The following is a 27,373-nucleotide window of genomic DNA, read 5'->3' on the forward strand; positions in this document are numbered from 1 at the left end:
ATCATGTTTGCATATAAATGGATTTTTTCTTAACTTTAAATCAAAGGAATGTAGTGGAGAGAGCAACCCGCCGAAATGACAAGAAAATACATCTACAGAGTCAAACTTTCAATTGTCTAAGTTTACAAAAGCTGTGATGAAAAAATGACTTAAATTGAATGTTTCTTTGTTTTGCATTAGATTAGGGTTTGCTGTCCACGTTAACATGGTTAAGCAAATAATGTGAGTAAATATAGTTATTTCTGTTCTTTAAAAAAAAAAAAACATATTGAAACTACATTAAACGTACATTGACATTATACATGTCTGTTGTTGCAGCAAACACTCCTGGACGTCGGCAATGGCAAACTACAGACTTTACATCGAAGTGCTCAACTTTACAGTCATCTGACAACCATGTCCATCTGTATTTCCTGTATATAAAAGATTGAAAGCTTTTCTGTTAAACTTTCATATGAGGATAGTTAAAAATTTAATAGATCTTTTCACTTGTATTGTGTCAACGTCCGAGTCTTTACATAAAAAAGAAGACAACGGATAAAAAAAGATGTCGGATGTACATGTGAGACAACCCAAACAACAAGATTTTTAAATTGCTATATCGAAATTTGGAGGATTGAATTCGTGCAATGCAAAAAAAAATGATACTTTATAAACACAGATAAAAAAATATTTCTGATACATTTTTTAACATAATTACTTTAACATCACATTTCACGTTTTTTTTAGGTATAATTATTGTTCTTTGTTAGTCTATAATATTAATCCTTGTGTGGAAAGAAACATTGAGAGGTAACTGTATTGTCCTCACGTGTTCGAACTGTCATATAGTACGCTCAAATTGACATCAATTAAACAAATTATAGATAAAGAACAAATACTGTGGAAATTAAGTAAGTGAACATTACAACTGTATTTTATATCTTACAATGACATTCAAATCAGAAAGTGGTCGTTGATTAAAACTTTGTGAATCCCCGTTTTCTTGCTACTTTGAAGACAGGGGGGATAAAACAATACAGTAAATTGTACATTCAGCAACTAAAAAGTTCTCAATACAGTTCGTGAGACAATCTACGGTAAACATATAAAAATGAGAAACTTCTTTTCAAAGTTCTGTCTTATTTCTCTTAGATTTGATTTAATCTAGCAAGGTATACCCGATTAAATGTCTTAGGTTTTCTTTTTTTTTTTTAATCTTTAAGTTTCGTCATATTCATAGAAATATAAGTAGCTTTAATACATTTTGCATCGAACCTATTTAAAACAACAGCATGTTTATATCGTAAGCCTGCGGTCATTTTTACATTAGTACTGTAAAATCATATATTGAATTAGTCCGTTAATAATCACTATTTTCTAGGTTTTTGTTTTTTACTTACTGTGTGCCATTATTTCCTTCGTGTCGGACTCTTACACACTCAGGATTGGAAATATTAAATGACTGAAACATATGAAAAAGTGAACGTAAGTTAACAAATTATCATATAAAAAGTAAGAAAAGGGGCGATCAAAAACCATAGGTAACAAAATTAGCATTGCCATGGCCAAACGAACTAGATGTGCCAGTAAGACACAAATGACTCGCCTGCACCCTAATCGCTAGAAGTCGGTCAACTGGAACGAAAACCCCAATTTATCTCCAGCTCTGAAGGCACTATAAAAAAAGTCCGGAAGATCATAATTGTAATTTCCATAATATTTTTTAGTTCAAAGGGACGTTAGTCTACAAAAATTATATCAACCGGAACGAAACGTAAACTCGTTCTATAACTTAAGTCAACAGTATTTAAGACATAACTAAACAAAAGTTCATAAAACTGATTTTAGTAGGACTGATGAACGGACAGGAGTAACACTATATAGCAAACCACTTATTGTGAACACATATCAGTACACGAAACACAGATTGAGCAACACTAACTCTAAAATAACGTGGCTGTATGCAGATGCTACGGAGTGGTAAGTAGTTCTAGCTCCACTTCTGATTTATATCCACCATTTTGGTCAGATTACTGCATAAGGTTTGCTTTTAGTTATTATCTGTCCTTTCCTTTCACTTGTAACATATATGTCTATATAAGTTTTCTTTGAGTTAGAGTATTTTCAATAAATAAAAAACAATTAAGGTTCATGTGGACCCTTCGTCTAAAATGGCTGCATTTTCACCTCAAAATTTACTCTGAGTACAGACAAACCTGTGCATCTGGAAAAGTTTTAAGGCATAGCATGCCCTAGATAAATAAAATTCAAATATATTTTATGTTTTAGAAAATTAAAAACTTAACCGGATTTTGCAGTGCACTTTTTTTCATTCCTCCAGAAGGTGCCAAAATAAACTAAGTTGGGAAAGTGGTTTGAGAACTTCCCCACAGGTAATAATTGAAGTGAACTGTTTTGATTGACATGGACAATAGATACCTGACAATAATTGGTGATTTAAACTGTGTACCTGAGTGGACCATATCAAGTGAAACTCAACTGTTTGTTAATTTTATCATCTTCTGCAGGAACGAAAAAAAGTGCACTGCTAAATCCAGTTAAGTTTAAAATTTTCTAAAACATACAATGCATTAGAAGTTTATTTATCTAGGGCATGCTATGCCTTAAAACTTTTCCAGATGCGCAGGTTTGTCTGTACTCAGAGTAAATTTTGAGGTGAAAATGCAGCCATTTTAGCCAAAGGGTCCACATGAACCTTAAAATAATTAATGAATGATTAAATTTTTTTTTTTAACATCTAGTGGTAAAGAATTCTTGCATGTCCAAGACGAAAGCAAATTAACAATAAATAATAAGAGTATGTTCTTCAAAGTTGGTCGATAGGGGGGAATTCGAACTACCACTTTTTCTTTGACTTGCAGAGAGTGTCGGACATCGGATTTAAAGTCTCATTTCCGATCTGACGTGGCTGTGTATTTATACATTCTACACAGCTTAATGGAAAACCTGTGTAGGATATTCGGATCCCTTAGAGAGTAATATTGGGCTAATTTCTATACTCCGGAAAACCCTGTAGTCATCAAAAACAAAAACAAGAAACAATTTTATTTTTTAGTTATAAATATCATAAAAGCAGATCGCAGTAAAGGATTGTTTTTCAACTTATAAGAAAGTTTTATGAAGAAAAGTCGCGTGTCTGACTTACTAAATCTTTAGTCCGGTATCTTTGATGACTTTTATAATGTTTCTAAGCCATAATGTCTGGATAAAGATTAATACTTGTATACTTACATTGAGAATTGGAAAGTCTAAAATGATAGGTGTTGACAGGTTATTGACAAATGGCATACCACCATTAGCATGTATGTACACGGCTATGACTGGAGTATTGACATTGTCTTCTTTATTTTTGCTGTAAAAGAAAGACGAAAGATACCAAAGGGATATTCAAACTCACAAGTCGAAAACAAAATGACAATGCCATAGCAGAAAAAGAAAAAACAACAAAAGACACACAGTATAAAAAACACAAAATACAAAATTTAATAATAATAATCTTTATTGTCATAAAGCATGATATAAAGAACAGCTTGTGACAAACAAAATACAAATTGCATAAAACATATATAAAACAAATTTGTAAACAATGAGTAAATCAAACCCCTGTCCTCAATTGCATTGACCGTTTTAAAAAGGAAACTAGACTTTGTATCTTTTGAAAACTTGTTGGATTCAAAATATACTGTAGCTTTTTGTTTTGTAAGTAAAATTCAAAATGTCAGTATTTTGAGAAACAATTTCAACGAAATAAAAGTTTCTTACATATTTATTTCTTTCGCAATCGAAGAAGAAATGCAATTCATCATAAATATATGACTATATTATTATTAGAGCAAACATTCCATAGTCTAAGATTCCAAGGTACTTTTATTTTCGAACTACCCAATTCAAGTTCCAAATTATGATCACATATTCTTAATTTCGTAATAAGTTTACGAAATTCAAATTTTGAATGTGATACTACGTACTAAGTAAAATTCTCTTACTGTATCTATTTTGAGATCCTTGTATTAAAGACTGAGCGATACGAACCCCACCAAATCCGGGGTGATCTCAAGTGCTCCGAATGGTTTACAAGATCATGCTCCACATGTAACACCCGTCGTGTAAGTACATATCAACATTTCCATACCTATCTGTACATGCATCACATTTATGTTTCATATATAATCATTTAAATTTCTAATTTTAGGGGACACAACCATAAGAAAGAAGTTGAATAACTTCATTGCTATCAAAACTAGTTTTATATACTCTCCACATATGACGCTGGCTTGATGGTTTGTATTTCCTTCTCTCTACATATCTCCTGCATTGTACTATTTTTTTGGGGGGAGGGGGTATTCAAATCTAAACTAATCATTGTTATGGTTTAAAATATATGTTTATGTTACCCTAAATCAAGCCAACGAGGAAAACATCTCCCGACTAATGAAAACTGGACAGAGTGCGCTGTTGCTGTTGATGTTTTAACAGAAAGAGTTTGAATACCGTTGAGAGAACGACTTTAATTAGCAAGAGCAAAAAATATCAGTTCCTCCCTTGTAACATTGTATGATGAAACCAGCTTCAATCAACCATATCACATCTTACAATTTATAATATATGTCTTGGAAAATTCTTCATTAGGTACGCTCGAAACGAAAGGCTCCGGAAGAAAAAATAAATAAAACGTTTGGATGAAGATCAGACTTTGTTCTCTTATATTACATGATAAATTTTACATAAAAGGTAGGCAAAACATTTACGGAAAAATTCGTTCTCGTCATCGTCCTTTGTAATTCATTTTGTTTTTCAACTGCTTCTTTAATAGCAATATAACTCTCATATTTCTTATATGTGATATAATATTACCTTTTATATTCATGTGTTGGAAGATATCTTGCTAAATGTCGATAACGGAAGCTTGATGTTTCTAGGAAGACTATTCCTAAAATGTAAAGTTATGTTTCCAATCTAATTCAATCACAGGATCAAAAAATCAAAAACCGCACTCTCATTAACAAAAACATATCGTAAAACATATTTTTCTAATAACTCAAACATACAAACTCATAAAATCTGTATACATGTTAAGAAAAAGACGGCACAAAATCATCGACGCGATTAAGAGCTTTACATACTGTAGAGACAATTATCTCTAGTTGGAAGACCATATGATGGTTTCTCTCCTCTAATAGAGTTTTGGGTTTTTTTGTCGTTGAGTCTCATTGACGTGTATACCTAATTGATATGTATTCTTAATTACTGTGACATTTACAACAATTCAAAGCAACAGTGTTCCATATTTCTTCATGTTCACACGAAGAAGCCAAATAAATGTATTTTCTGTATGTAGATTTTTAATTTAACATGAATTTTAAAGCAGAATCTGACATAACTTGTCGTTTTTTGTTCGAATGCTTGACATTCCATAAAAAGATTACTTTCACTTTCAATTGAATTTAAAGAACAAATTTTACAAATTCTATAGCTATTATCTTTGTAAATCTTTTCATGACGACCCTGCTTAATATCTAATGTATGAGCACATTCTCATTTGAAAACTTTTATCATGATGACATTTTATAAGTGATCAGTTTCAACATTTTTTTTTATTGAGCAACACATTATTGCTTTATTTAAGAAAAAAATATTCCGTAATTGTAATTTAAATAATTTTCTGTAGATATTACTGAAGTACTGATATCAAAGGGAGATCATTGTACAGCTAATTTGTTATCGTAATGACGAACACAATTGAAATTAGCTCCCTTGTCATGTTTTAAATATACTTTTACACATTATCCCTCGTCAAAAAAATGCATTACAGTTTTCTTTTTTGAACACATTTCCACAGGTTGATTAGTTTTAAAAGATGATTTCAAACTGCAACTTGAAGAAAAAAAAATTGGCAAATATGTATTGTGAAAGGACAAAGCCTTTCGAATATGCACAGTGATAAAAAAATGAGTTGATACATTTTTGTATGTTGATGAATGTAGACGGATAAGGATGGGCCTAGGATAAGAATGGGCCTATGAATTTTCTATGGAATATAAAATAACACTGCATAAATTCGGAAACATTAAGTACAAGTTAACAATCAATGATTTTCAGTGCCAAATCACACAACTTTACCTGGTACAGAAGAAATATTTTCCGTTTCCACTACACTTTGAAGTAACTGGATACTTCCATATTGGCTGGACATTCCATCATTTATATCCTTACCATCTGGGAAAGCAAATCCTTGAAACTGATTTATTCCTTGCATTGTAACTTTGAACTCTGAAAGTATTGTGAGAATTTTAGTTTCTGATCTACTCAATCAGTTGTTTCTTTCTTTTGATGACAATAAACAATGTTGTTAACTTCAATTTGTGTTCTCAATTATTGACATTTTCAGATTCCTATTTTTTAAGTTATATAGCTCCTTAAAAAAGAAAGAAATCCTTTACATTTATTCAAAAGAGAGGCGGAAGATAACAAAGAGATTTTCAAACTCATAAGTCAAAGATAAACTGACAACGCTATGGTAAAAAAACCTAAAAACGATCAAAAGACAAACAAAAATCGACAAAACACAACACAGAAAACTAAAGACTAAGCAACACGAACCCAACCAGAACCCGGTGGTGATCAATACTCGTTAAATGTTCAAAATGAAACATTAAAATTTGATAAATGATCCCCAAAACGTCACATACCATTACGCAACGTTGTTGCCAATGGCTGTTAGTCGTGAATCGGATCATGATGGCAGTGGCCATTTCAACAACATTGACGTTAAATATCAATTTGCAATAGAATATGAAGCAATTTTCATCAAAGCCAGTGGCAACAAATGTGAGATTTTTTTAATCATCTCATCAGGATATTTTTGCTATGTTTTTTTTTCATTTATTTTGGGTTTTTTGTGTTGCCCATTGGTATCTTCCATCCCTTTTAATACCAAATTTGTCGCTTTCAAAGTGCTTTTCTGATTTAAAGCTTACGGGAAACATTCGAAGTTGTAAGTTTACATAACCAAAGCTACGTCAAAGCAATTTTGTTTTTAAAAAAATACAGAAATTATGAACTGAAACCTTGAACTTAGCATAAATTATGTATAAATAATAAACCACTAAAGAACAGATAAAAGAGAAGTTTAATTTATTCCAAACCAATATTTTATTTTACCATTCTCAATTGTTTTTCAAAAGGTTCATCAAATGTATAAAAATAGAAACAGAATGTTTAATCTATATGCGGAGCAATTATTATATATGGGAAATAGATTATTGGTATATCATTAGATACTAATTTACAATCAATATATGTAGCGTACCTATATTTTCCTTTGAAATAATAACATCCGCCTCTTCATAGCGTTTTACTAGTCTATCTTGAAAATGATATTCCAAACTTTTTGCGATGATATCAGCAAAACGTTTCATTACACTCAATAAATGGTCGGCTTCAACACCGGCAGGTTTAGTTTTGTTCCATCCAATACCGTTTTTACTGCTAAGCAAGTTGTCGACTATACCAATTATCATCTGGTGAACAGAACAATAATTTTTAAATCTCCTTTTATTCTTTTATATATATATATATATATCTGTAACAATTCCATCTTCATGCCTTATATATCATGTACTGTGTTACGACGCTAGATTAAAACTGACGAGGGAAGGAAACACCCGGCCACCGAAAGCTTTATTATTGTAGAGCCTAGGTGGTCGAGTGGTATAGCACGTCGGGCACAGTGCAAGGCGATTTGGTGCCACGATATCTCAGTAGCATGAGTTCGAATCCCGGCCAGGGAAGAACAAAAAATTTGCTAAAGCAAATTTATAGATCTAACATTGTTGGGCTGTTATTTAGACAAATTATATATATATATATATATATATATATCAATAAATATCGAGCAATGACGGCAAGCACAAATCGAACTGGCAAAATATTTTGTGAAGTAAAAATTCTAAAAAAGATTAGAACTACCCATTTTTCCAGTTACGTACAGATGAAAGTTATGAGACTACCCTCGAGTTAAAGGGTGGTATATTTACGATATAGAATTCCTACAGGTTGCTATCTTTAGTTTCCGTTTTGATGATTGGTATCGTCTCTTTCATTTGAGTTAAGTTCTTTAGTTTCAATGTTTTATTTTGGCTCTTGAAGAGTATTAAATTAGGCCCCAAGATTTTATAATTAAATGATTATTTTACATTTTGTTTATGTATAAATAAAAGACAAGATTCATTTCATTGTTTTACACGTTTTGACAAGATTGACAGCTTTTAAACGTATGCATGTCAAAATGAACCAGCCTATTTACAGGTCTGTAAACTGCCATCTCTCTTGTTTGTGATATATGCCAACTGTAAAGTAAACAAGTCTGCGGGTTGTTTGTTTGGTTTTTTTCTTCTTTTTTTTTTTGGTTTTTATAGTTTTATTTCTTTTAAGTGATTGATATGTGTGAAGTATGCGATTGCTTATAGTAGTCATACACAGCATACACCCTTTATTAAGATGTGCATTGTCTCATTCATTTGAAGGCTTAAAGCATTTTTATTACATAGAAGATGGAAATAGGGTAAAAGATGGAATCCCACTTGAATTGTTTTTTAATGACCGAAAAAAAAACTCAAAAACAATAAATATGGGCTTATACAATTCAGCCAAAATTCGTCAAAGATCTTATGCTCTTTACTGGTAAATATATTTCGATAGACACAAACATTTGCATGCTTTTACCTTTGCACTATTTTGACCACTCTTGTTTTAAAATTTACCTGTGAAAATGTATTGGTTTGATCAACAGTAGGGTAGACAACTCCAATTCTTTCAAATTGTTTGTCTCCGTCATTCAGCATTTCCTTATCAAGGACGATTGCCTGAGCAAAAGAAACACACAAAATGTAATTAAACTTTGATATTGTAATAACCGAAAAATAGGTTACTTAAAAAAAGTTTATATAACATGTTTCAGACATAATAGAATAGACATCAAGCGTGCGATCTTAAGTAAATACCCCATATCCTTTGTTTTTCTATAGCAGACCAAAGACAATTAACTAATCAAACCTCAATGCGTTGACCTTAGTAGACCAATTGAAAGGAGAATTACTGGCGTGAACAATGATTAGACGTATACAAAGAAATTATAAATAAATCTTGACCGCAGATAATTGATAGCTATTGATGACCGCTCTCATAAGAATGATTACAGACACTAAACCATAATTACAAAAGTAGTTATTGTTGATATAAAGCCTGTAAACGTCCAGCAGGAAGTATTTCAAGATACCCAGTCTGATATTGTTGAAGTACTGAAAAAATCTAAAACATGATAAAACAATTATTTTTATTATGCAAATATTTGGGCTTAAGGGCAACACGTTATGTTACAGAAAACTTCCTTGGCGTCATTGAATGAAAAGCGATGAATGTAAACTAACTGACGCCAACATTATTCTTAACTATCCGAGCAGTGTGCGCGGCACACTGTGTGAATGCTTGAGGATATTTTTTCTCTAGTATCATGTTATTCACTCAGTTCTGTCATATTGTAAATCAAGAACAAAACAAATTATATGCTACCTGCAGTTGACACAAAACACACAGTATGTACATAAGATGATAGTGTGTTCTCAAATAATTAAGGATAATTTGCCGCTAAAAATACTGTGCCTGAGCTAACCATATATCTTTGACAGAAATGCGTCACCATAGGGGTATTTGCATGCACGTTTGTGTACGACTACTAGTCTACTTGTCTCAGAGTTCTTTAGCAAGCCGTTCCCGATCGGTATAGCCTTACTTGATTTTCCACGTGGTACCGCATAAGAGTAAATCTTTGGGGGCATGGACCGACGTGAAATAGAGCTGTTGAGCAATCAAGATGATACTATTCCTCGTTAAGGTACGTAGGCACCCTAACTACTAAGAAAATTTTGGGAACGATATTATATTTGGCCAAAAAAATTATAATAGCCCAAAACGAAATATGTAACGTTATGTTGCCTGCCCAAGTTGCATATTGAGTAACCCCAAAATTTGAAGATGTTGTGCCTGAAGAAGCCTTGTGTCTTGTTAAAATTAAAAATGATCTAGAGAAAAATCAATGTCAGTATAAAAAACCTTAACCACAATATTGAGATCAACGTGACAAGAAAAGACACAAGGCTAGGATTAAGGACATGTTACAAAGTTATGACCGATTGTAAAAAACGTTTGACTGAATTTTTATCTGTATTATTTAATCTTTTCCAGCGTGGATTTAATATCCAATTTAGAAGTTCTAATGTAGCGTTAAAAACAATCTGATTTCCAACGTCCCAGTGTTTGTGTCATGCTGTCCTCAATACCTTGAAAACTAGAGCTAGTGGCCGCACCTGATCGAAAGGAATGTCCATTATAATCCTTTCCACTATATCCTAATGCCACGAGTATTGTTTTAAGCTTGCTTATAAAATAGTTCGGGGAAAGTGGTATTCCGATTTCTTCAACGAAAAACGAATCATTGTGCTTTGCGTTTAGGTTTCGTCTTACACTCAGCAGCTGGAATAGCAATATATACTGACAAGCAACGCCATCAATCTTATGAAATTATAATACCATAGTCGGAAAATATCTGTGGCTTTTAAATTTACAGTTACTTCGCATTCTGAAACGAAATTATGTCAGAAACGCATAAATTTGAATCTGGATCAAAAACAGTTCTACAAGTAAACTCATTGCATCTCAGGAAACCATAAAATGCCAGAACACATGCTGTTTGAAATATTTAATCCATATAATCATGATTGAAAAATCCACATTTCAAACAAGTAACTATTTCCTGTAAAATATTAAACGTTATTTGTAACTTTTATCGTAATGGCTTACTCTCAGATTTTTTTAACTCTATTTAACACATTTTGTAAGCGTTGGTATGTATGATCGCCATAAAATTGAATAAAACATTTATATCCTGTTATATAAACAATGCGGTATTCGTATTGATACTTTTATTCCATAAGCTGTCGACTGCTTGATCTAACTCCAAAGAATTTTGGAATGAGGAGGGCAGGTGCATGGATTCGGCGAAGCGTCCAGTGCCACTTGTCGAAACCGCTTCATCTGGTAACGAGAAAGAGCATCTGCTATGTTATTTTCTTTCCCTGGTACATGTACAGCATGTACAACAAAATTAAATTTAGCCGCACACCAAGTTAAACGTCGTACAAGATTCATTATTACATTACACTTTGAACGACCCTTATTAATAATGTACACACTAGACGTATTATCGCAATGAAAAAAAATGCGTTTAGTAGACCATTTATGCTCCCATAAAATAGCAGAAATAACAATTGGATACAATTCTAGGTATGCCATTGAGAAAGATTGCTCATCGGGCCGAATAAAATCTTCGGGCCAAATGCCTTGAAACCATCTTTTCCTAAAATAACCTCCGTACCCGATTGTTGATGAAGCATCCGTAAATAAATGAAAGTCGGACGCATTACTAACATGATAAAATTGATACACCATTCCACCGACTTAGGAATTTATACCACATTGCCATATCTTCTCTACATCCCTTTGTAATTGTAACGTGATGATAAAGGTCTTTTGCGACACAAACGATCTCTCTGTTATAATTACTTTACATGCATAATTGAGATGACCCAATAAACTTAACATTTCACGCTTAGTACATGAACATCTATTAAGATAGCTGTATAAAATATCCTTAATTCGAACAAGTTTCTCATCAGGTAATTCAGCAATCATATGCATAGAATCGAGAATTATGCCGAGGCCGAGATATTCTAATGAAGTAGATAAACCAACTGTTTTATGAGCGCTGAGAGGTATCTTTAAACTTTTAAATACATATAACATGGTGTTCATAATCATTGTAGCGTCTACGTAAGGATTGCTAATCAGGAGAACATCGTCTAACAAATGTAACACGTGCCGTAAACCGTAATTATTTTGTAAGATCCAATATATTGCCACTGATAATGTATCAAATATCTTGTTACTTGAACGGCAACCAAATGCTAAACGAGTATAAAAATAGTACATTTCATTCCATTTTAATTTATAAAATCGCCATAAAGAATTATGTACAGGTATTAATTTGAATGCATCGGTTACGTCACACTTACATTATTGACTTTTAATTCCTAACGTCTTAATTATACTTACATTCTTACATAGATTAAGGAATAGTCTTCCTTATTTATTAAATTATTAGTGCTGTGATGCTCATTATTGTTGTGAGGAGCCGAAAGGTCTAGAATTAATCGTTTCTTTTTTGAATATTTTCCTTCAACAATACCTATCGGACTAATTCTATAAGTATCAAACGGAGGTTTTGTAAATGGTCCAATAAGGTATCCTTTATGAAGTTCGTCATCTACCAGTTTCGTAACGTCATCGGAAAATTTCTTGGTAGACAATGAATTCCTACATTCTAAAGATTTACTTGGTAGTACGTTTATGCCTGTATGAAAACCATATCGAAGTCCATCAATTAAATTATTAACAGAAGTTTCATTGGGATAATGTGTTAGTTCAACTTCAAGTTGATCGATATCAATAGGCGTAGACACTAGTCAATTCTTAGCCTGCGAATGTTCTTGTGATGGCCTACTGTTTGGAGTAGCACCACTAGATGACCTAGTATTGACATGGGCGAATAAACATTTTGTCCCCTTGAAACATTTTCCTGATAAGAAATTGTTACACACTTCCCGATCACGAAAGAAAAGAACGGGGCGTCCTCGTATATCTGTATTGGAATCATCACGACCGTTACTTCCAACTGGTGATTTCTAAAAATGAGTGATTATAAGTTGGTTTAGATCGATTATTAGATTGACCAAAGCTTGGTTACGTTTGACAAAACTGTGAGATGCCCAAGACTACCGCATGTTTCACATTCTATAATTATTTGTCCACTTGTGATGGATGAATAGAGTTTCTCGTCTCTGATGGACCAATCTACAACTTTACCGAGCGTCAGTTTAATAGCAGCTACCTTCTTTGCGAAACCTTTATATCTTGCAGAAATATCAATGACATCTTGAGTATACATATCGAATTCGATGCGTCGGTCTTGCTTTTCACAAATAATATTTTTGAAAATATTGAAAGCTTCTAGAAATTCTTGAATAGATAAGGTTTTATAATCTTGTTCGTTTTCTTGAAGTAGAGTAGCCAGATTAATGTACTTGCCTTCTAATATCTGCTTCCGAACGTTCGGCGCCACTGCTTAAACATGCGGAAAAATGCCTGCGGAAACCTTGGCGGTGTTATAAGCTCCTGTATCATAAAATACTCCATTACTTCTTTCACTAACGACTGCTGGTTCACTAATGCTATTTGCTTCTCTAACTAAAAGGGATTGAATGATAGTTCGGACTTCAACTTCCCTGATTTTAAACAGTTTGCTCCATGTTGTTTAAACTGGTGGTATGTTGTGTTAATGCTGGAATTTCGGACATAACTGCATTATCCTGTCCTGTATTCTCATTTAATAGTTCCAATAACTGCTCTTTGGTGAAAGTTGATGGAGCCCTGATGCCTTGCTTCCTAAGTTTTTCGTTACCTTCGTCAAATGTCAATTCCGTATTACTGACATTCTGAATAACGGATGTGTCACTATTCTTACTTTTCTTACTGGAAACACGCTTTTTACCAACTGGCGGCGTTGTAGGAAGTTATGAAATAACCAAATAATATTGATTTGAATTTTTGCACTGCTACTGCTACTAACTTAATTCAACTGACTGAAATAAGCCTGACAAAGATTGAAAATAAACACGAGCACCAAAGTTCATGAAACGGTTAGGAAAGCATTGCCGGCTCTACCACAGACATCATAAATCTAATAATAAAATGTGTATCGTCCACATAAATAAATAAATGACTTTGACAGACGCTGAGTCGGACAAAACATGAAACACTGATATAAACATCAATTATTTATATTAGATAAAATTGAGAATGGAACATAAATTCTGTTCCTTAGGTTTTTTTTTAATTTGGAATATGTCTACAAATATTTAAAACTTACATTCTTGAACAATTAGTGTTACTATTGAAATTATTACTTCATTATTCTAGACAAAACACATTTACATAAAGAGATTCTCAGGAGCCTATATCAATTTACACGTGACTGGGACGTTAGTAGATAAACACGTCTCTACAGCGACTGAAACGGAAGCAACTACTGAACATATTACTCCTTTGAACTGGCTTCCTAAGCTACACAATAAAACTTGCATATACTTAATGTTCAAGATATAACTAGAATCTAAGGCATCAACGAAATTCGAATTAGGAGAATTTTCTATTAAACATAAAGAAATAAATGCATTTTAAATAACATTGTTAGCGTTTTCGATGTGCTAAATACTATAAAAATAAATAACACACTTTCTTTTAATAGATTAGAAAATGGAAACGGGGAATGTGGTAAAGAGACAACCCGACCAAAGAGCATTTCACTATTAACTAATAGCAATTCTTTCCTAGATTTGAAATTAATGTTACAAACATGTTATATTAATATCTTAAGGAGATATGGTATGCCTAACAAAGAAACAACTATCTGCATAGACGTAAACAACTATCGGTCATCCTACGGCCTTCGACAACAACAAAAAAATGCATTTTTCTTTAAAACACCCTCAACTAAATTAACCTTCGTTTTTTCTTTAAAGCGTCCAAATAAAATAACTCTAAACAAACGTTGTTACAATATTTCAATGAGGACAACGTGCCCGATAAACCAAACGACAGCAGTAAATATGGAACTATCTCAAGTAAAATCGAAAACAACAGACTTAAAAGTCACAGTTCTTGTCAATGACTAATGAAAACTAGTAAATAAACAGTTAAGCAAATACCTCAGCTTGTGTATTAACAATGACTTCCAATAAATCAATTACTGTAGCTATATCGATTGGGTTGGTGTATATGTTTTGTACTGTATGATTGAGAAGTTGGTCGGCAAATTCTAATATTGATATCTCTTCTATATATGGTCCTGACAAAGACTCTAATATCTGAAATTAAAAAGCATGCAGAGAAATTGATTGATTGTCCAATTTAATTTAGGCTTTAGCTTTTCATCTTTTAATTCAATTTAATGATTTTAACGTTTGCTGACTTCCTTACGAGAAGTTTTCTTAATATAATCGATGAAATGAAAAAGAACAGTTCTGTTGTTCTCTGGTTTACCGTAAAACATATGTAAATCGTTCCAAATATGCATGGAATATTAGATATTGAAGCATCGGTTAGAAGTTAGTATTCAATCCTTTTAATGTACATAATTATCTGACTTCCTTAGATATGAAGAAAAGTTTAATGTTTCTGTAATAATATTTATATCTAATATAACCTGAACGAACTACATAACAATGAAAAATGAAAATATTACATTGTTCTTTATTTTGATTCTGCTTTTACCTGGAATTTTAAGTCTCGAAGTACTTCTGAAATGCAATGGTCAATGTACGGTTCATTCCAGATACCTTCATTCTGTTCGGTTCTGTTACATCTTCGGGTGGCGTTACCTTTAGGAAAAATGCAATTTTTCAGAAATGTATACCATCTTGGTATAAATATAGAACAAGTATTCAAATTGTCAAACGTTTGAATGTAAATTGTTTTTTAACTGATATTGTTTGGTCTTGGTTTTCTTTTCTGAATTTCGATGCGGATGTGATGATTGAGAAATCATATTCAAGCCGACGAAACAATATTATGACTTTCAATTAAGAATTCTAACGCAAATTATAATGCTATTTCTATATTTTAGATTGTCAACAAAAAAAGAAACTTCTTTGTCTCTTGCGTGGTCTCTAACTAGTATATTTTATATTCTTATAATTTGTAGTGTATTTTATCAATATCTATTAAAAGTTGAAAGAGGTATGGCACATTTCATCTTCCCTGATTTATTTCAAAGCAAAGATAATTCAAAAGGTCTTTGAATCTATACAAAATTTTGCAATATAAGCTTTTTAGGAAAGATATTCCAAACCGAAGCGTTAATTGTAAAAAAAACAAATGTCATGCAAATCAATGCATTGTCTCGCAAATAAAAAAAATAATAAATTCATGTTGTTTTTGTTGCGTTCATTTTAATAATTTAGTAAAAAATATATTTAATTTATATCAATTAAAACTGTTTAAATGTCTACGATTGAATGATAATTTCTTTTCAGTGATATTTGTATAAATATGATAATTCATACTTATGATCAAATACTCCCTTGCTTGACTCAAGTATCCGATTTTTGACTCTGTGAAAGACAAACGTTAACGGAGAAAGTGGCATTCCCTTTTATAGAACCAATCGACCAAAATATGACTGACATATTTTGTCAAAAGTATTTATAAGATTCACAAAATAGAAGAAAGAGAGTAATTTTCAAACAATATGTATATACATTTTCCGGTTGATTTCTGTTTGACAAAAGGCTCAAGCGCATAAACTTTCATGATATTTCTATGAAAATAAAGCAAAATGATATTGTAAAAAACACCAAACAGTATTGTAAGAGAAACTCATAAGAATATAATTGAAAAAAGAAGAAGGTAATAGAATATGCCGACGATACGTTACCTTCCTGGAAATCCATTTTCTGATCTTCATTTCCAGGACATTGTACTGCAATAGTATTCACAGCCGGTGTTCTCTCCCATATTATATTCTCTACTATTTCTTCATTACACTGAGCACCTATAAAAATTATATTTAACTATATCTGGTCGTCATAATTACATGTATTCAGTCCGTATGTAGATTTTCTAAACTGACCAAACTATGACGACAGTGGATTCTAAGCGTTTCTATAGTAAATGTTTGATAATTGAAGCATGACTTACCTATAACATCACTACAGTGCTTGTTACAACTAGCTGCTCCTTCCTCATCCGAAAAACATTCCTTTTCTAAAGTAAAAAAAAGCAATTGAAACATTTTTTACAGTATCATACCCCAATTAAATATGCTTCACAAAACGATGCATTTTTTTATATTGTAACTTTAATTCTTCTTTTGTGAAAAAAAATATATTAAAACTATAATTTTTAATTCAATTTCATATGTTATATTATTTGCTTGCTTATGCCTTTTTTCAGCTTAACTTCACCAATGAATTTTGTTTAAGTGACTCACCATAAATTCCAGATGGCCACCTCATCCGCATGGCTCCTCTCGTTCCAATTCTAAAATCAGCCCATTGGACGACGTTTCCACAATACATATACGTGCAAGATCTATGAATTTCTTGTACTTCTGCGTGGTCCTTTACATCATTCCAAATATTAAGATGACTTATACCACCAACAAAAGCGAAGTTTGAATTAAAAGTGGAATTTTGTTGCCGAAAAGCTTGACCCAGTACAAATTCTCCACCACCAGGAATAGCTTTCATAAAATCATCATTTATTCCATTTTTTACTTTTTCACCATCCTGATAGAATGTCCATGAACCATCTGTAAAAATGCAATGATAACATTTTGATTTTTGCAAAACGTTTGCTCAAGAGTCTTATTCGGTTCACAAACACATTTCTATCAGAAAGTTTGGTCTGTTGTTTGATTCGGATCATAATATTTGATAAGGAATGTCTTGTTTGCGTCAATTCGTCATTCTTAGAATATTTTTAATGATTGTATATATAGATATATATATATTTATATATAAACGCCTAAAAAGTGTACACAACAACACCAATAACAAAAAAAGGAACTATAAATGTAATTATTTATAAATATTTCGGATAACAGATATCCTTCATCAGTAAATATGATTGTGATGTTGAATGAATCATATATCAGTCTACTTAGATTAAACTATAACAATCTTGAAATTTATACAATAAAAAAAGCAAACCGAACATCAGGTAAGACGCTTGCACAATTCTAAATATGTGTTAAACACGACATAGGTTATATGACTAATTACAAAAGAGAGTTCAAATATATGCTTTAAATAAAAATAATAATGTGCGATATGAACTAGCACAATTCTAAAGCTTTAACGGTGACGACAGTTATGATGTTACAAGAACGATTGCGTCAATAAGAATTCCAAATAAACAGCACTGAACGATCTAAATTTGTAAATATTTCAAATTTGACAACGGTAGAGTAGTTACAACAGAGTCTGCGTATTTAAACATCGCAAACAAACGGCCGTTAAAATATGATAATAAAATTTGACTAAGGTTAACTAGTTGAACGTGGCTTGGTACTTTTACATCCCTCAAAAAATTAAGCAATTTAAATTGGTATATTCAACAGATTTTAGAGATGAGTAAGGTAAAGAAATAGAAACAGAGACTGTAATAATAAGCAATATAACCCAAATGTGAAGCACTGCATGGAGTAGAACTACATCTTTTCATTTATCCCATTTGGTGCCAAAGTTGTTAATTTTCTTATCCAAAATCTTTCCCGAGTGAGTCTATCCTCCCTAGACCAAGCAGAGTTGTGATCAATGATTGTAATGGTCAGTCGATTGAGATCTGCCTTAGTGTGGCCAGGGGATCTCAAATGTCGACTGAGAGGGAGGTCTGGCTTGCATTGGTAGTCGCTACGATGACCGTTCATTCGTTTGTGAAACGGCTGTTCTGACTCGCCAACATACTGTTTACCACATTTACACTGAAGGAGATACACAACATTTGTAGTCTTGCAATTAACATTGCAAAATATGGTGTATTCTGTACCAGTGGAGTGACTGTTAAAAGTCTGGGTAACCAGTATTTGTTTGCAAGTCAGACATCGTTTGTTTCCGCAACCCTAGATTTTGGATAAGAAAATTAACAACTTTGGCACCAAATGGGATAAATGAAAAGATGTAGTTCTACTCCATGCAGTGCTTCACATTTGGGTTATATTGCTTATTATTACAGTCTCTGTTTCTATTTCTTTACCTTACTCATCTCTAAAATCTGTTGAATATACCAATTTAAATTGCTTAATTTTTTGAGGGATGTAAAAGTACCAAGCCACGTTCAACTAGTTAACCTTAGTCAAATTTTATTATCATATTTTAACGGCCGTTTGTTTGCGATGTTTAAATACGCAGACTCTGTTGTAACTACTCTACCGTTGTCAAATTTGAAATATTTACAAATTTAGATCGTTCAGTGCTGTTTATTTGGAATTCTTATTGACGCAATCGTTCTTGTAACATCATAACTGTCGTCACCGTTAAAGCTTTAGAATTGTGCTAGTTCATATCGCACATTATTATTTTTATTTAAAGCATATATTTGAACTCTCTTTTGTAATTAGTCATATAACCTATGTCGTGTTTAACACATATTTAGAATTGTGCAAGCGTCTTACCTGATGTTCGGTTTGCTTTTTTTATTGTATAAATTTCAAGATTGTTATAGTTTAATCTAAGTAGACTGATATATGATTCATTCAACATCACAATCATATTTACTGATGAAGGATATCTGTTATCCGAAATATTTATAAATAATTACATTTATAGTTCCTTTTTTTGTTATTGGTGTTGTTGTGTACACTTTTTAGGCGTTTATATAATTTATTTATTGTGTACATGTATCGTTACTCGTAACGATCCAGCGCCCTCGTGGGAAAAATCGTTGACTATTATTCAGACGTTTTATATATATATATATATATATAATTTTATTTTGGATGTAACAAGTCTTCTGATTGGCTGAAAGTTTTTTGTCTATCAGCTCATAGACCTAATTTTGTTATGTGACCTTGACGTTATCAACGTTTTTTCATGATTTTACTATAAGGACTGACTGTAATATTTTTTCTGTCTACTCGAAATAACCTCAAAAATGTGGTGCACACTTTGATATATAAAAGATATTTGCGGAAGCAACTTTTTGTTCTTCCCTCGCCGGGATTCGAACTCATGCTATTGGGATATCGTGAAAACACTGCCTGTACTGTGTCCAGCACTCTAGACCACTCGGCCATCTAGCAAAATTATCTGTCGTAAAGGATCGTAAGATGCAGTCACAGAAATAATTATTTGATAAGTACGTCTAAACAAGTGACAACTCTACAACAGATCCATCCATTGGCATCTAGAGCGCTAGAAACAGTGCAGCCGGTGTTGTCACGATATCCCAATAGCATGAGTTCGAATCTCGGTGAGGGAAGAACAAAAATTTGCTTCCGCAAATTTGCAGGTTTAACATTGTTGTGCTGATATTTAGAGTAATTATAAATAGTATATGTGTTTTCAGTCGTGTATCACCTTCATTGGTGATCAAATGGATGGATTTTTCTAGAGTTGTCACTTGTTTAGACGTACTTTTATATATATAGTATCGTTTTCATAACAGTGTGGACGAGACCAATTTTTGGCGCGCTCAAGTCTCCCATTGACTGGGTTAAATTAGGTGAACGTTCGTTTGTAACGCCCACTTATCACGTCGTATTTATTATAGACATTTACCAAAGGTTCGCAACGCCTAAATCAAATAATTCGAAAAACTAGTACAGGATTAACCTTTGCGTTTTGATTAATATTGAATACTTAAAGGTTCTTTCAAAGCGTTTTTGTTATGTTTTGATAAACAATTATTATGATCTCGCACGTTCTTTAAACATAAAAATTAATGTAGCTAGCTTTAAAAGTTACAATGTATGTGTTGGCTATTATCTTTTTCGGACGTCAAAGCGATTAACCCATTGCAGTTGTCTTATTTTTTTCACTTAGTATCTTTTAACCTTTTTCTTGTGTAAAATTTCATTTTAGAACGAATGCATGATCAACTTTCAATTGTTGTGCAATTGCAAAACATAGACAAAATATACTTTCGTACGGTCTCTTTCGTACTTGCAAGACATTGGACAGTAAAGAGCTATTTGGACCAAGCCTTATGAAATTTGCATTTTACTTCACGAAATATAAGTTGGTGTTTTTTGGAAACTGAAACTTTTCTGTTGACTACTATAGGCCCTACTTGTGAAAAACCCTTGGTAGCAGAACGATTATGCACCGACTATTCTTCCTTTTCTGGATGTGAGTGTGTTGGGGTTTTTTTTTTGTGAGGGGGAATTAATTTTTGTGTCGTATTTTTTCGTCCCTAACTTTGAATGTAAATCATTTAGTTGTTTTTTTCCTCTTTTTTTCTGAAACAAAGTATTTGTTTTCCTTTCCATTTTTTTTCTAGAATCAATTCATTTAAAAAAAAAGCCCAACTTACACACACACAATAATTGACGGCAGTTTATTTATCAACTTCGTCCTTTTTAAGATCGCAATGAAAATGTGGATATAATATATGTATCATGCAGGAAATTAATTTTTGAAATGTGGTCAAAACTTGCTCGAATCGGGAAAAAAAAGCAACAGCTTAATGTGGATTGAAATTGAAATAATTGTAATAATTTACTAATTTTTCCAATATAAAGATTCAAAAATTATTATTATTTATATTTTTTTGATACAACATTTTTTTCAAAGACCACATTGTGACTTCGGGATTGAGTACAACCATGAAAGCACTTTTCCTTTCCTTTCTTCTACTGTTAGTTTAACTCAGTTATTTTGTGTCATGAATTGGTATTGATGTCATCTCGTATGTTTTTAAATATGAAGAAAAGGGGATCCGGTTGTATGTCAATGAGACACAAACGAAAGACAAAAAAATGAAAAACGTTCAACATTCATTCTTCAACAATAAAATGCGTTACAAGAAAATAAGTTTTGTTAGTAAAAGACCCAAATTCGTGAGATACAAGAATGATATATCGACGAGTACTGCAATTTAGTTTATGACTAACTATCTTTGGTCAAAGAGACAAACAGGATCACACACACGCGTTACAGTTTCTTTCCCCTTTACATAAAAGCATTATACAAACAGAAAAAATCTTTTGATTAATTAGATAAACATATAGATATAATCATAAATAGAGGCAATTGAGTTGTGTAGTACTGGAATATCCAAGGTAAACTAATCATATGAGTTCTCTGTATGACTGAATGATCCAAACGATGATCCATGTGAAAAATATCTATTTAAAAAATGATTTTATTTTCATCGTCCGGAACTCTTTTCACAAACAAATCCTATGCATTGAATAAATGGTAGGTTACTCTAAAACGATCACAACGTGGGAGTATTTTTTGTCATAAGATATTTTGTCAATTAACCCCATCGACTTGAAGTTTTTACAATGAAAATCCAAATGTGACGTGTAAATGTATTTTTCGATTATTTAATGATAATAGACAAACAAGTCAAAAGTAAATGATTCAGTATTTTTATCAACAAAAGTACTACAGTTGTCCACACTGTTACGGGAATACCTCTATATTTACTATACGACTATCACCACGTATCTTAAAAAGTGAATGTTCGATGTGAACCCGGTGGGGGGTTGGGTGGTTGGGGGGGGGGGGGGGGGGGGGGGGTTTACTTCCTTTATTTTTAGTGGTACGAGTGTGACGCAAAACAGGGTCGTTGTTTCATGCCCTGCTGGTTAGAACAGGGTCCCTTTTCATGTCCTGCAGGGTCTTTTTTAAAACAAAGTATTTGTCTAGAACAGGATCGCTTATTTAATTGTTTAGAACCCGGGTCTAGAACAGCATCTATTTTTTCGTTTTATTGAGCGTGTCTAGAACAGGGTATGTTTTTCAATATTTCTGTTTAGAATAGGGTATATTTTTCAATGTTTTCTGGTTAGAACAGGGTATGATTTGGCAAGTGCTACCGAAAGGATAGTCAGTAACACCCCCCCCCCCCCCCCGGGTTCACATCGAACATTCACTTTTTAAGATACGTGGTGATAGTCGTTATTGTTGCTTGTATCCTTTTTAAAGGAAGAAGAAACTGATTTGCATCTCTGTTAAATGCTTTCAAACTTGTATAGGCATGGGGTGATTTATAGCTTGTGATGTAGACACATGCAAACGATTAAAGACCTTGCATGCACGTTGACATTTTCATTGTCAAATGTACAGTATAAAAACTTATTCACTAGGTATAGCTTTAAACCTCATGCAATATATATCAACACTATAAGTGTGGGGGTTTTATGACGTCAAACATTTGACTGGAAGGTAGTATATCACTGTTCCATTAATGGAAACAACGAAAACAAGACGACGTCAAAATGCGAACACAAACAACTACTAAACTCATTTATGAATTCAACTATGTAGTACAAAGTTCTTAAAAATAGCCAGGTTTATTTGGCACTTTTATTACCCAGTGAAAAGAGAATTAGACATACAAACCTGAAGAGTCCCATGTCCATACTATATGAGTCCATATATTTTCATTCAGTTTCACACCAGAATTAACATCATTTTTCCAAAACCTAAGATAGAGTCCATCATTCTGATAGAACCTAAATATTTTATGTTTAAATTGGTTGTTAGCGTTGTTCAGTTGATATGACATGACTGTACTGTCTTTCCTAGTATCTCCAACATGTATCCAAAACGCTATTGTACATCTAGCGAGTCTTGGAAAAGCTTTCCCCAATAACAGTGTGTACCGTATAGGGATTCTCTCCTCAAACACAAATCTGGAATCAATCGCTGTGGCTGTATAAACAGAAAGATAAACTTACAGTTTTTTTTCTACTCACAATAATGATGGTCCAATTTGATTATCTATTTCATAGTTAAACCTTTAAAGGTAATAACATTCTAGTGCAAACCAATGAAAAAGAAAGACTATATTGACAAATAAAGGTAACATAAACCTGTCCCGGTATAATAAATGTGGAGAGTCCTACATGAAAAAGTCATTTGGTAAATTATGTTAAGTAGGTTATCTGAGATTTTGAAGTTCAGTGGAATGGAGTTGAAATTCATTTGGCAAATTTTGACTTTTAGTTTATATGGCATTATAGAATATGTCACAGTGCATTGTATATAGATATAAGAAGATGTGGTATGAGTGCCAATGAGACAACTCTCCATCCAAGTCAAAATTTATAAAATTAAACCATTATAGGTCAAAGTACGGTCTTCAACACTGAGCCTTGGCTCACACCGAACAGTAAGCTATAAAGGGCCCCAAAAATTACTAATGTAAAACCATTCAAACGGGAAAACCAACGGTCTAATCTATATAAAAAACGAGAAACGAGAAACACTTATGAACCATATCAACAAACGACAACTACTGAACATATTGTGGCGGTTAATGAAGAATTGAATATCAAACAGTACCGATAACACCATTAAAGGCCTTGGTCTGCGTTAAGCTCTTTAGATGTCGTCTGAAGACCTATCAATTTACCAGATGAAAAATTCAATTCAAACGCTAGTATTATATTATGATTAATTGATAATTTCTTTTTATTTAAGGAACTGTAACTTAATGAAACTGTAATGTACATAAACTACATGTTCCTTCTTTTCAAACTTACATGCTAATCAGACAAAATACTGAACTGTTTAAAATTACGTACACATGCACATCTCTGTGTTCCACCTAAATCCTGGACCACATTCACACCCATATCCATCTGGATGGTTAATACATCGTGGAAAATTGTAGTACCGCTTTTGGCATGATTTTTTTCCGTAATCTATAAAATTCGTTTTACATTTTTATCAGGTGCAAATTCAACTGAATATGCTTCCGACAAAATATATTATACAGATAAAAATCAAGATAACAATTTGTCAAAAAGCACAATCAATTTTTGAACTTAGCTATCAATGAAATAAGAAATGTTTGAAGATACCATTGTGCTAAACAGCAACCGTAAATTAAAAGTCATCATAGTCAATAGTTAAACCAAAAAAAAAGAACATACATGTAATAACCAAGAAATACAACAAACTTAAGGCATCCTTTAGTACTGTTCCATACGTTACTATGTTTAGTTGTAAAATGTTTTCTTACTGAACTATTTTGTTTTGTACGTTCCTCTTATGTGACTTTTGTAAATTTACAAGGGAGAGTTGATCGCTCATGTATATACTGGTAGTTTAAACACGGCAAAATGTTAATGTGTACCAATCTAAAATAAGGAAACTAGTCAGTGGTTGTTTTAATGTATATCTTTTTTCTGCGTTGAGTGAATAGATTATGGTTGGCGGATTTAGTATGATAGTCGGTGAACTTTCACTATTTTGTAAAGACCAAATGCAATTAAGAACTTAACATATTGTATAAACGATTGTCTGTTTTGAAACACCGCGTATTACCCTCTAGATGTCTTGAGCCGTTGAGTTGCTGTCTCAATAACGTATACCTAACATATCATTTTATATATGAAATGATTTAATCAAACGAACCCATGTACGAACCGAAAGTGATAAGATTGCTAACTGGTAAGTGTCTATTATATTGTGAAATCGAATTTCATGATGGTTTCTAAATATTTCATGGACTTTATGAAGTTAAGCAACATGAACAACACGACGGGTGGCACCTGTGGAACAGAATAATTGTGCTTACCCTCACCTGATATCACCCCAGGTTTTTTGTGGGATTCGTGTTGTTAATCTTTAGTTTTCTATGTTGTGTTTTGTATACTGTTTGTCTTTTGATCGTTTTTCATTTTTAGCCATGACAGTGTAAGTTAGTTTTCGACTTATTAGTTTGAATATCCCTTTGGTATCTTACGCCTTTCTTTTAAGACAGTTACCAATGTGCAATACATGCCTATAGTAACTTACCAGATTCTGTCATTTTGATCATCAAAAAGGATGCAATTAATACTAAAATTTTCATACTGGAACATACACCTTTTCTCTACACAGATCGCTATTTTACCATAACTTTTTCCTTTCGTTTAATATCTTTTCTCTGAAATCATAAAATTCAGTTCTTTAATACTTTGAACACTATGAATCTAAGAAAACATGTTAACTACGGCACTGCATTGATATATAGTTAATTCATAAAATATAAATCTATACAGCCAAAATGCGACGAGGCTGCCGATTCCTGATATTACATTTAACTGTACTGTGACAATCGAGGCTTATGCCTCCACGTTTTTAGCGTTCTATTATACATATAGCAAGTAATGCGCTGACTTAAGGAAAGACATGATTTTATTAAGTTTAATCTTTTCTCTGATTTGTTGTTTAAATAATTTGATTAGGAACAGAACGTTGTGATATACTGAAACTAGATCCTGTACTGGACACGCAATGTCGATTGTACTTTCGTATTTTTATCAGGATGAAGTGACTATATTTACATTATTATGCTTGAATAAAAAAAAAGACTGGTTAAATCCAATCAATTAAATTCTGAATTTTTTTTTTATATATATATATATTTTTCATCAAGATTTCACGAAATTTGTATAATTTTGGCCCTTGTACAATTTGCAGTTGCAAAAGTGTTCAAGGTATTATGCACAGCCCACGCTTAATGTAAATATTAGCGTTATAAGCATTAAGTGCATTCACCGAGACAGCGTAGTACGCCACACTATCTCTCCCTCTGAATATGTAACTAATCACTGATTCTATTATATTTGTATATGTAAATTCTATAAGCTGTATTGCTTTTCAATAAAAGACTATTCTTTTCTATAATAACAGCGAGACAGCACAGCATAGTAATGCCCCTAGCCTTAACCCTATTCCTCTCACCCTCTCTCTCTCTTCGACTCCACTTGACCAGTATAGCGTCGATTTTTTGCAGTCCTTGTTCATTTAAGAACTAGTACTTCTTTTCTTTTATGCTTATATTCTCGCTCCCTCCCTCTCTACACTGGAACATATTAGAGTTGCGTTGTATTTTTTCAGAACGTATGTGCTTACCTTATTCATTTAGGAGTTAGCACTTCTTTTCCTTCATACTTATATTCTCCTCCCTCTCTCCAATAGACCAGATCAGAGTAGCGGTGTATTTTTGTAGTAATTATGCACTAACCTTGTTCATCTAGGAGCTAGCACTTCTTTTCCTCCATACTAATAATCTGCTGAAGGTAATTCTGCATGTGTAATCAAGTGATGACAATAATAGTCTGTAAGAAATTCTCCAGTATTGGAAATGCCATTGATCGATACAGTCTGTGGAGCCTATAGAATACACATAACTAAGTACGCGTAGATCGATGAACATTTTATTGTTTTGGTCAATATTGATTCTAGTATGAATCGTTAATAGATTTTGTTATTTAATATTGCTTAAATTTATTTGAATACGATATTTTCATTTCTTTACTCTTTTTTGTTTGTTTGCCTAATTCGAGCTCAACAGTGTGAAATTGTAATGAATTCTAATTAGAAATGTTACTCTTGTGTGCTGTTTCAATCAAAAATAAAAGAATATTTGTCTATATTTGAAAAGAGGTTCAATGATAATTCCATATAAGGCACACAAAAGACAATGAGATAAATATACATGGATAATAACATTAACAGAAATATATGAATAT

General features: G+C 32.5%; 1 protein-coding gene across 1 annotated transcript in view; it reads right to left on the reverse strand.

The window, feature by feature from the left end:
- Nucleotides 1–26,985, reverse strand: part of LOC127708376 (adhesion G protein-coupled receptor L2-like) — a 39,922-nt gene extending 12,937 nt beyond the window's left edge. The window contains exons 1-16 of the mRNA XM_052213240.1: nt 26,866–26,985; nt 25,653–25,782; nt 24,434–24,553; nt 23,247–23,558; nt 17,165–17,485; nt 16,873–16,938; nt 16,610–16,726; nt 15,448–15,554; nt 14,883–15,041; nt 8,766–8,867; nt 7,313–7,523; nt 6,124–6,273; nt 4,858–4,933; nt 3,235–3,355; nt 1,383–1,444; nt 290–413 (exon numbers count right to left, since the gene is read on the reverse strand). Of these exons, the coding sequence (XP_052069200.1) occupies nt 290–413; nt 1,383–1,444; nt 3,235–3,355; nt 4,858–4,933; nt 6,124–6,273; nt 7,313–7,523; nt 8,766–8,867; nt 14,883–15,041; nt 15,448–15,554; nt 16,610–16,726; nt 16,873–16,938; nt 17,165–17,485; nt 23,247–23,558; nt 24,434–24,553; nt 25,653–25,707 (2,103 nt within the window). The 5' untranslated portion in view covers nt 25,708–25,782; nt 26,866–26,985. The remainder of the gene's footprint in view (nt 1–289; nt 414–1,382; nt 1,445–3,234; nt 3,356–4,857; nt 4,934–6,123; nt 6,274–7,312; nt 7,524–8,765; nt 8,868–14,882; nt 15,042–15,447; nt 15,555–16,609; nt 16,727–16,872; nt 16,939–17,164; nt 17,486–23,246; nt 23,559–24,433; nt 24,554–25,652; nt 25,783–26,865) is intronic.
- Between the last annotated feature and the right edge of the window lie 388 nt (nt 26,986–27,373).

This window comes from Mytilus californianus, unplaced genomic scaffold (assembly GCF_021869535.1).
Source record: "Mytilus californianus isolate M0D057914Y unplaced genomic scaffold, xbMytCali1.0.p SCAF_7, whole genome shotgun sequence".
Lineage (NCBI taxonomy): Eukaryota > Metazoa > Mollusca > Bivalvia > Mytilida > Mytilidae > Mytilus > Mytilus californianus.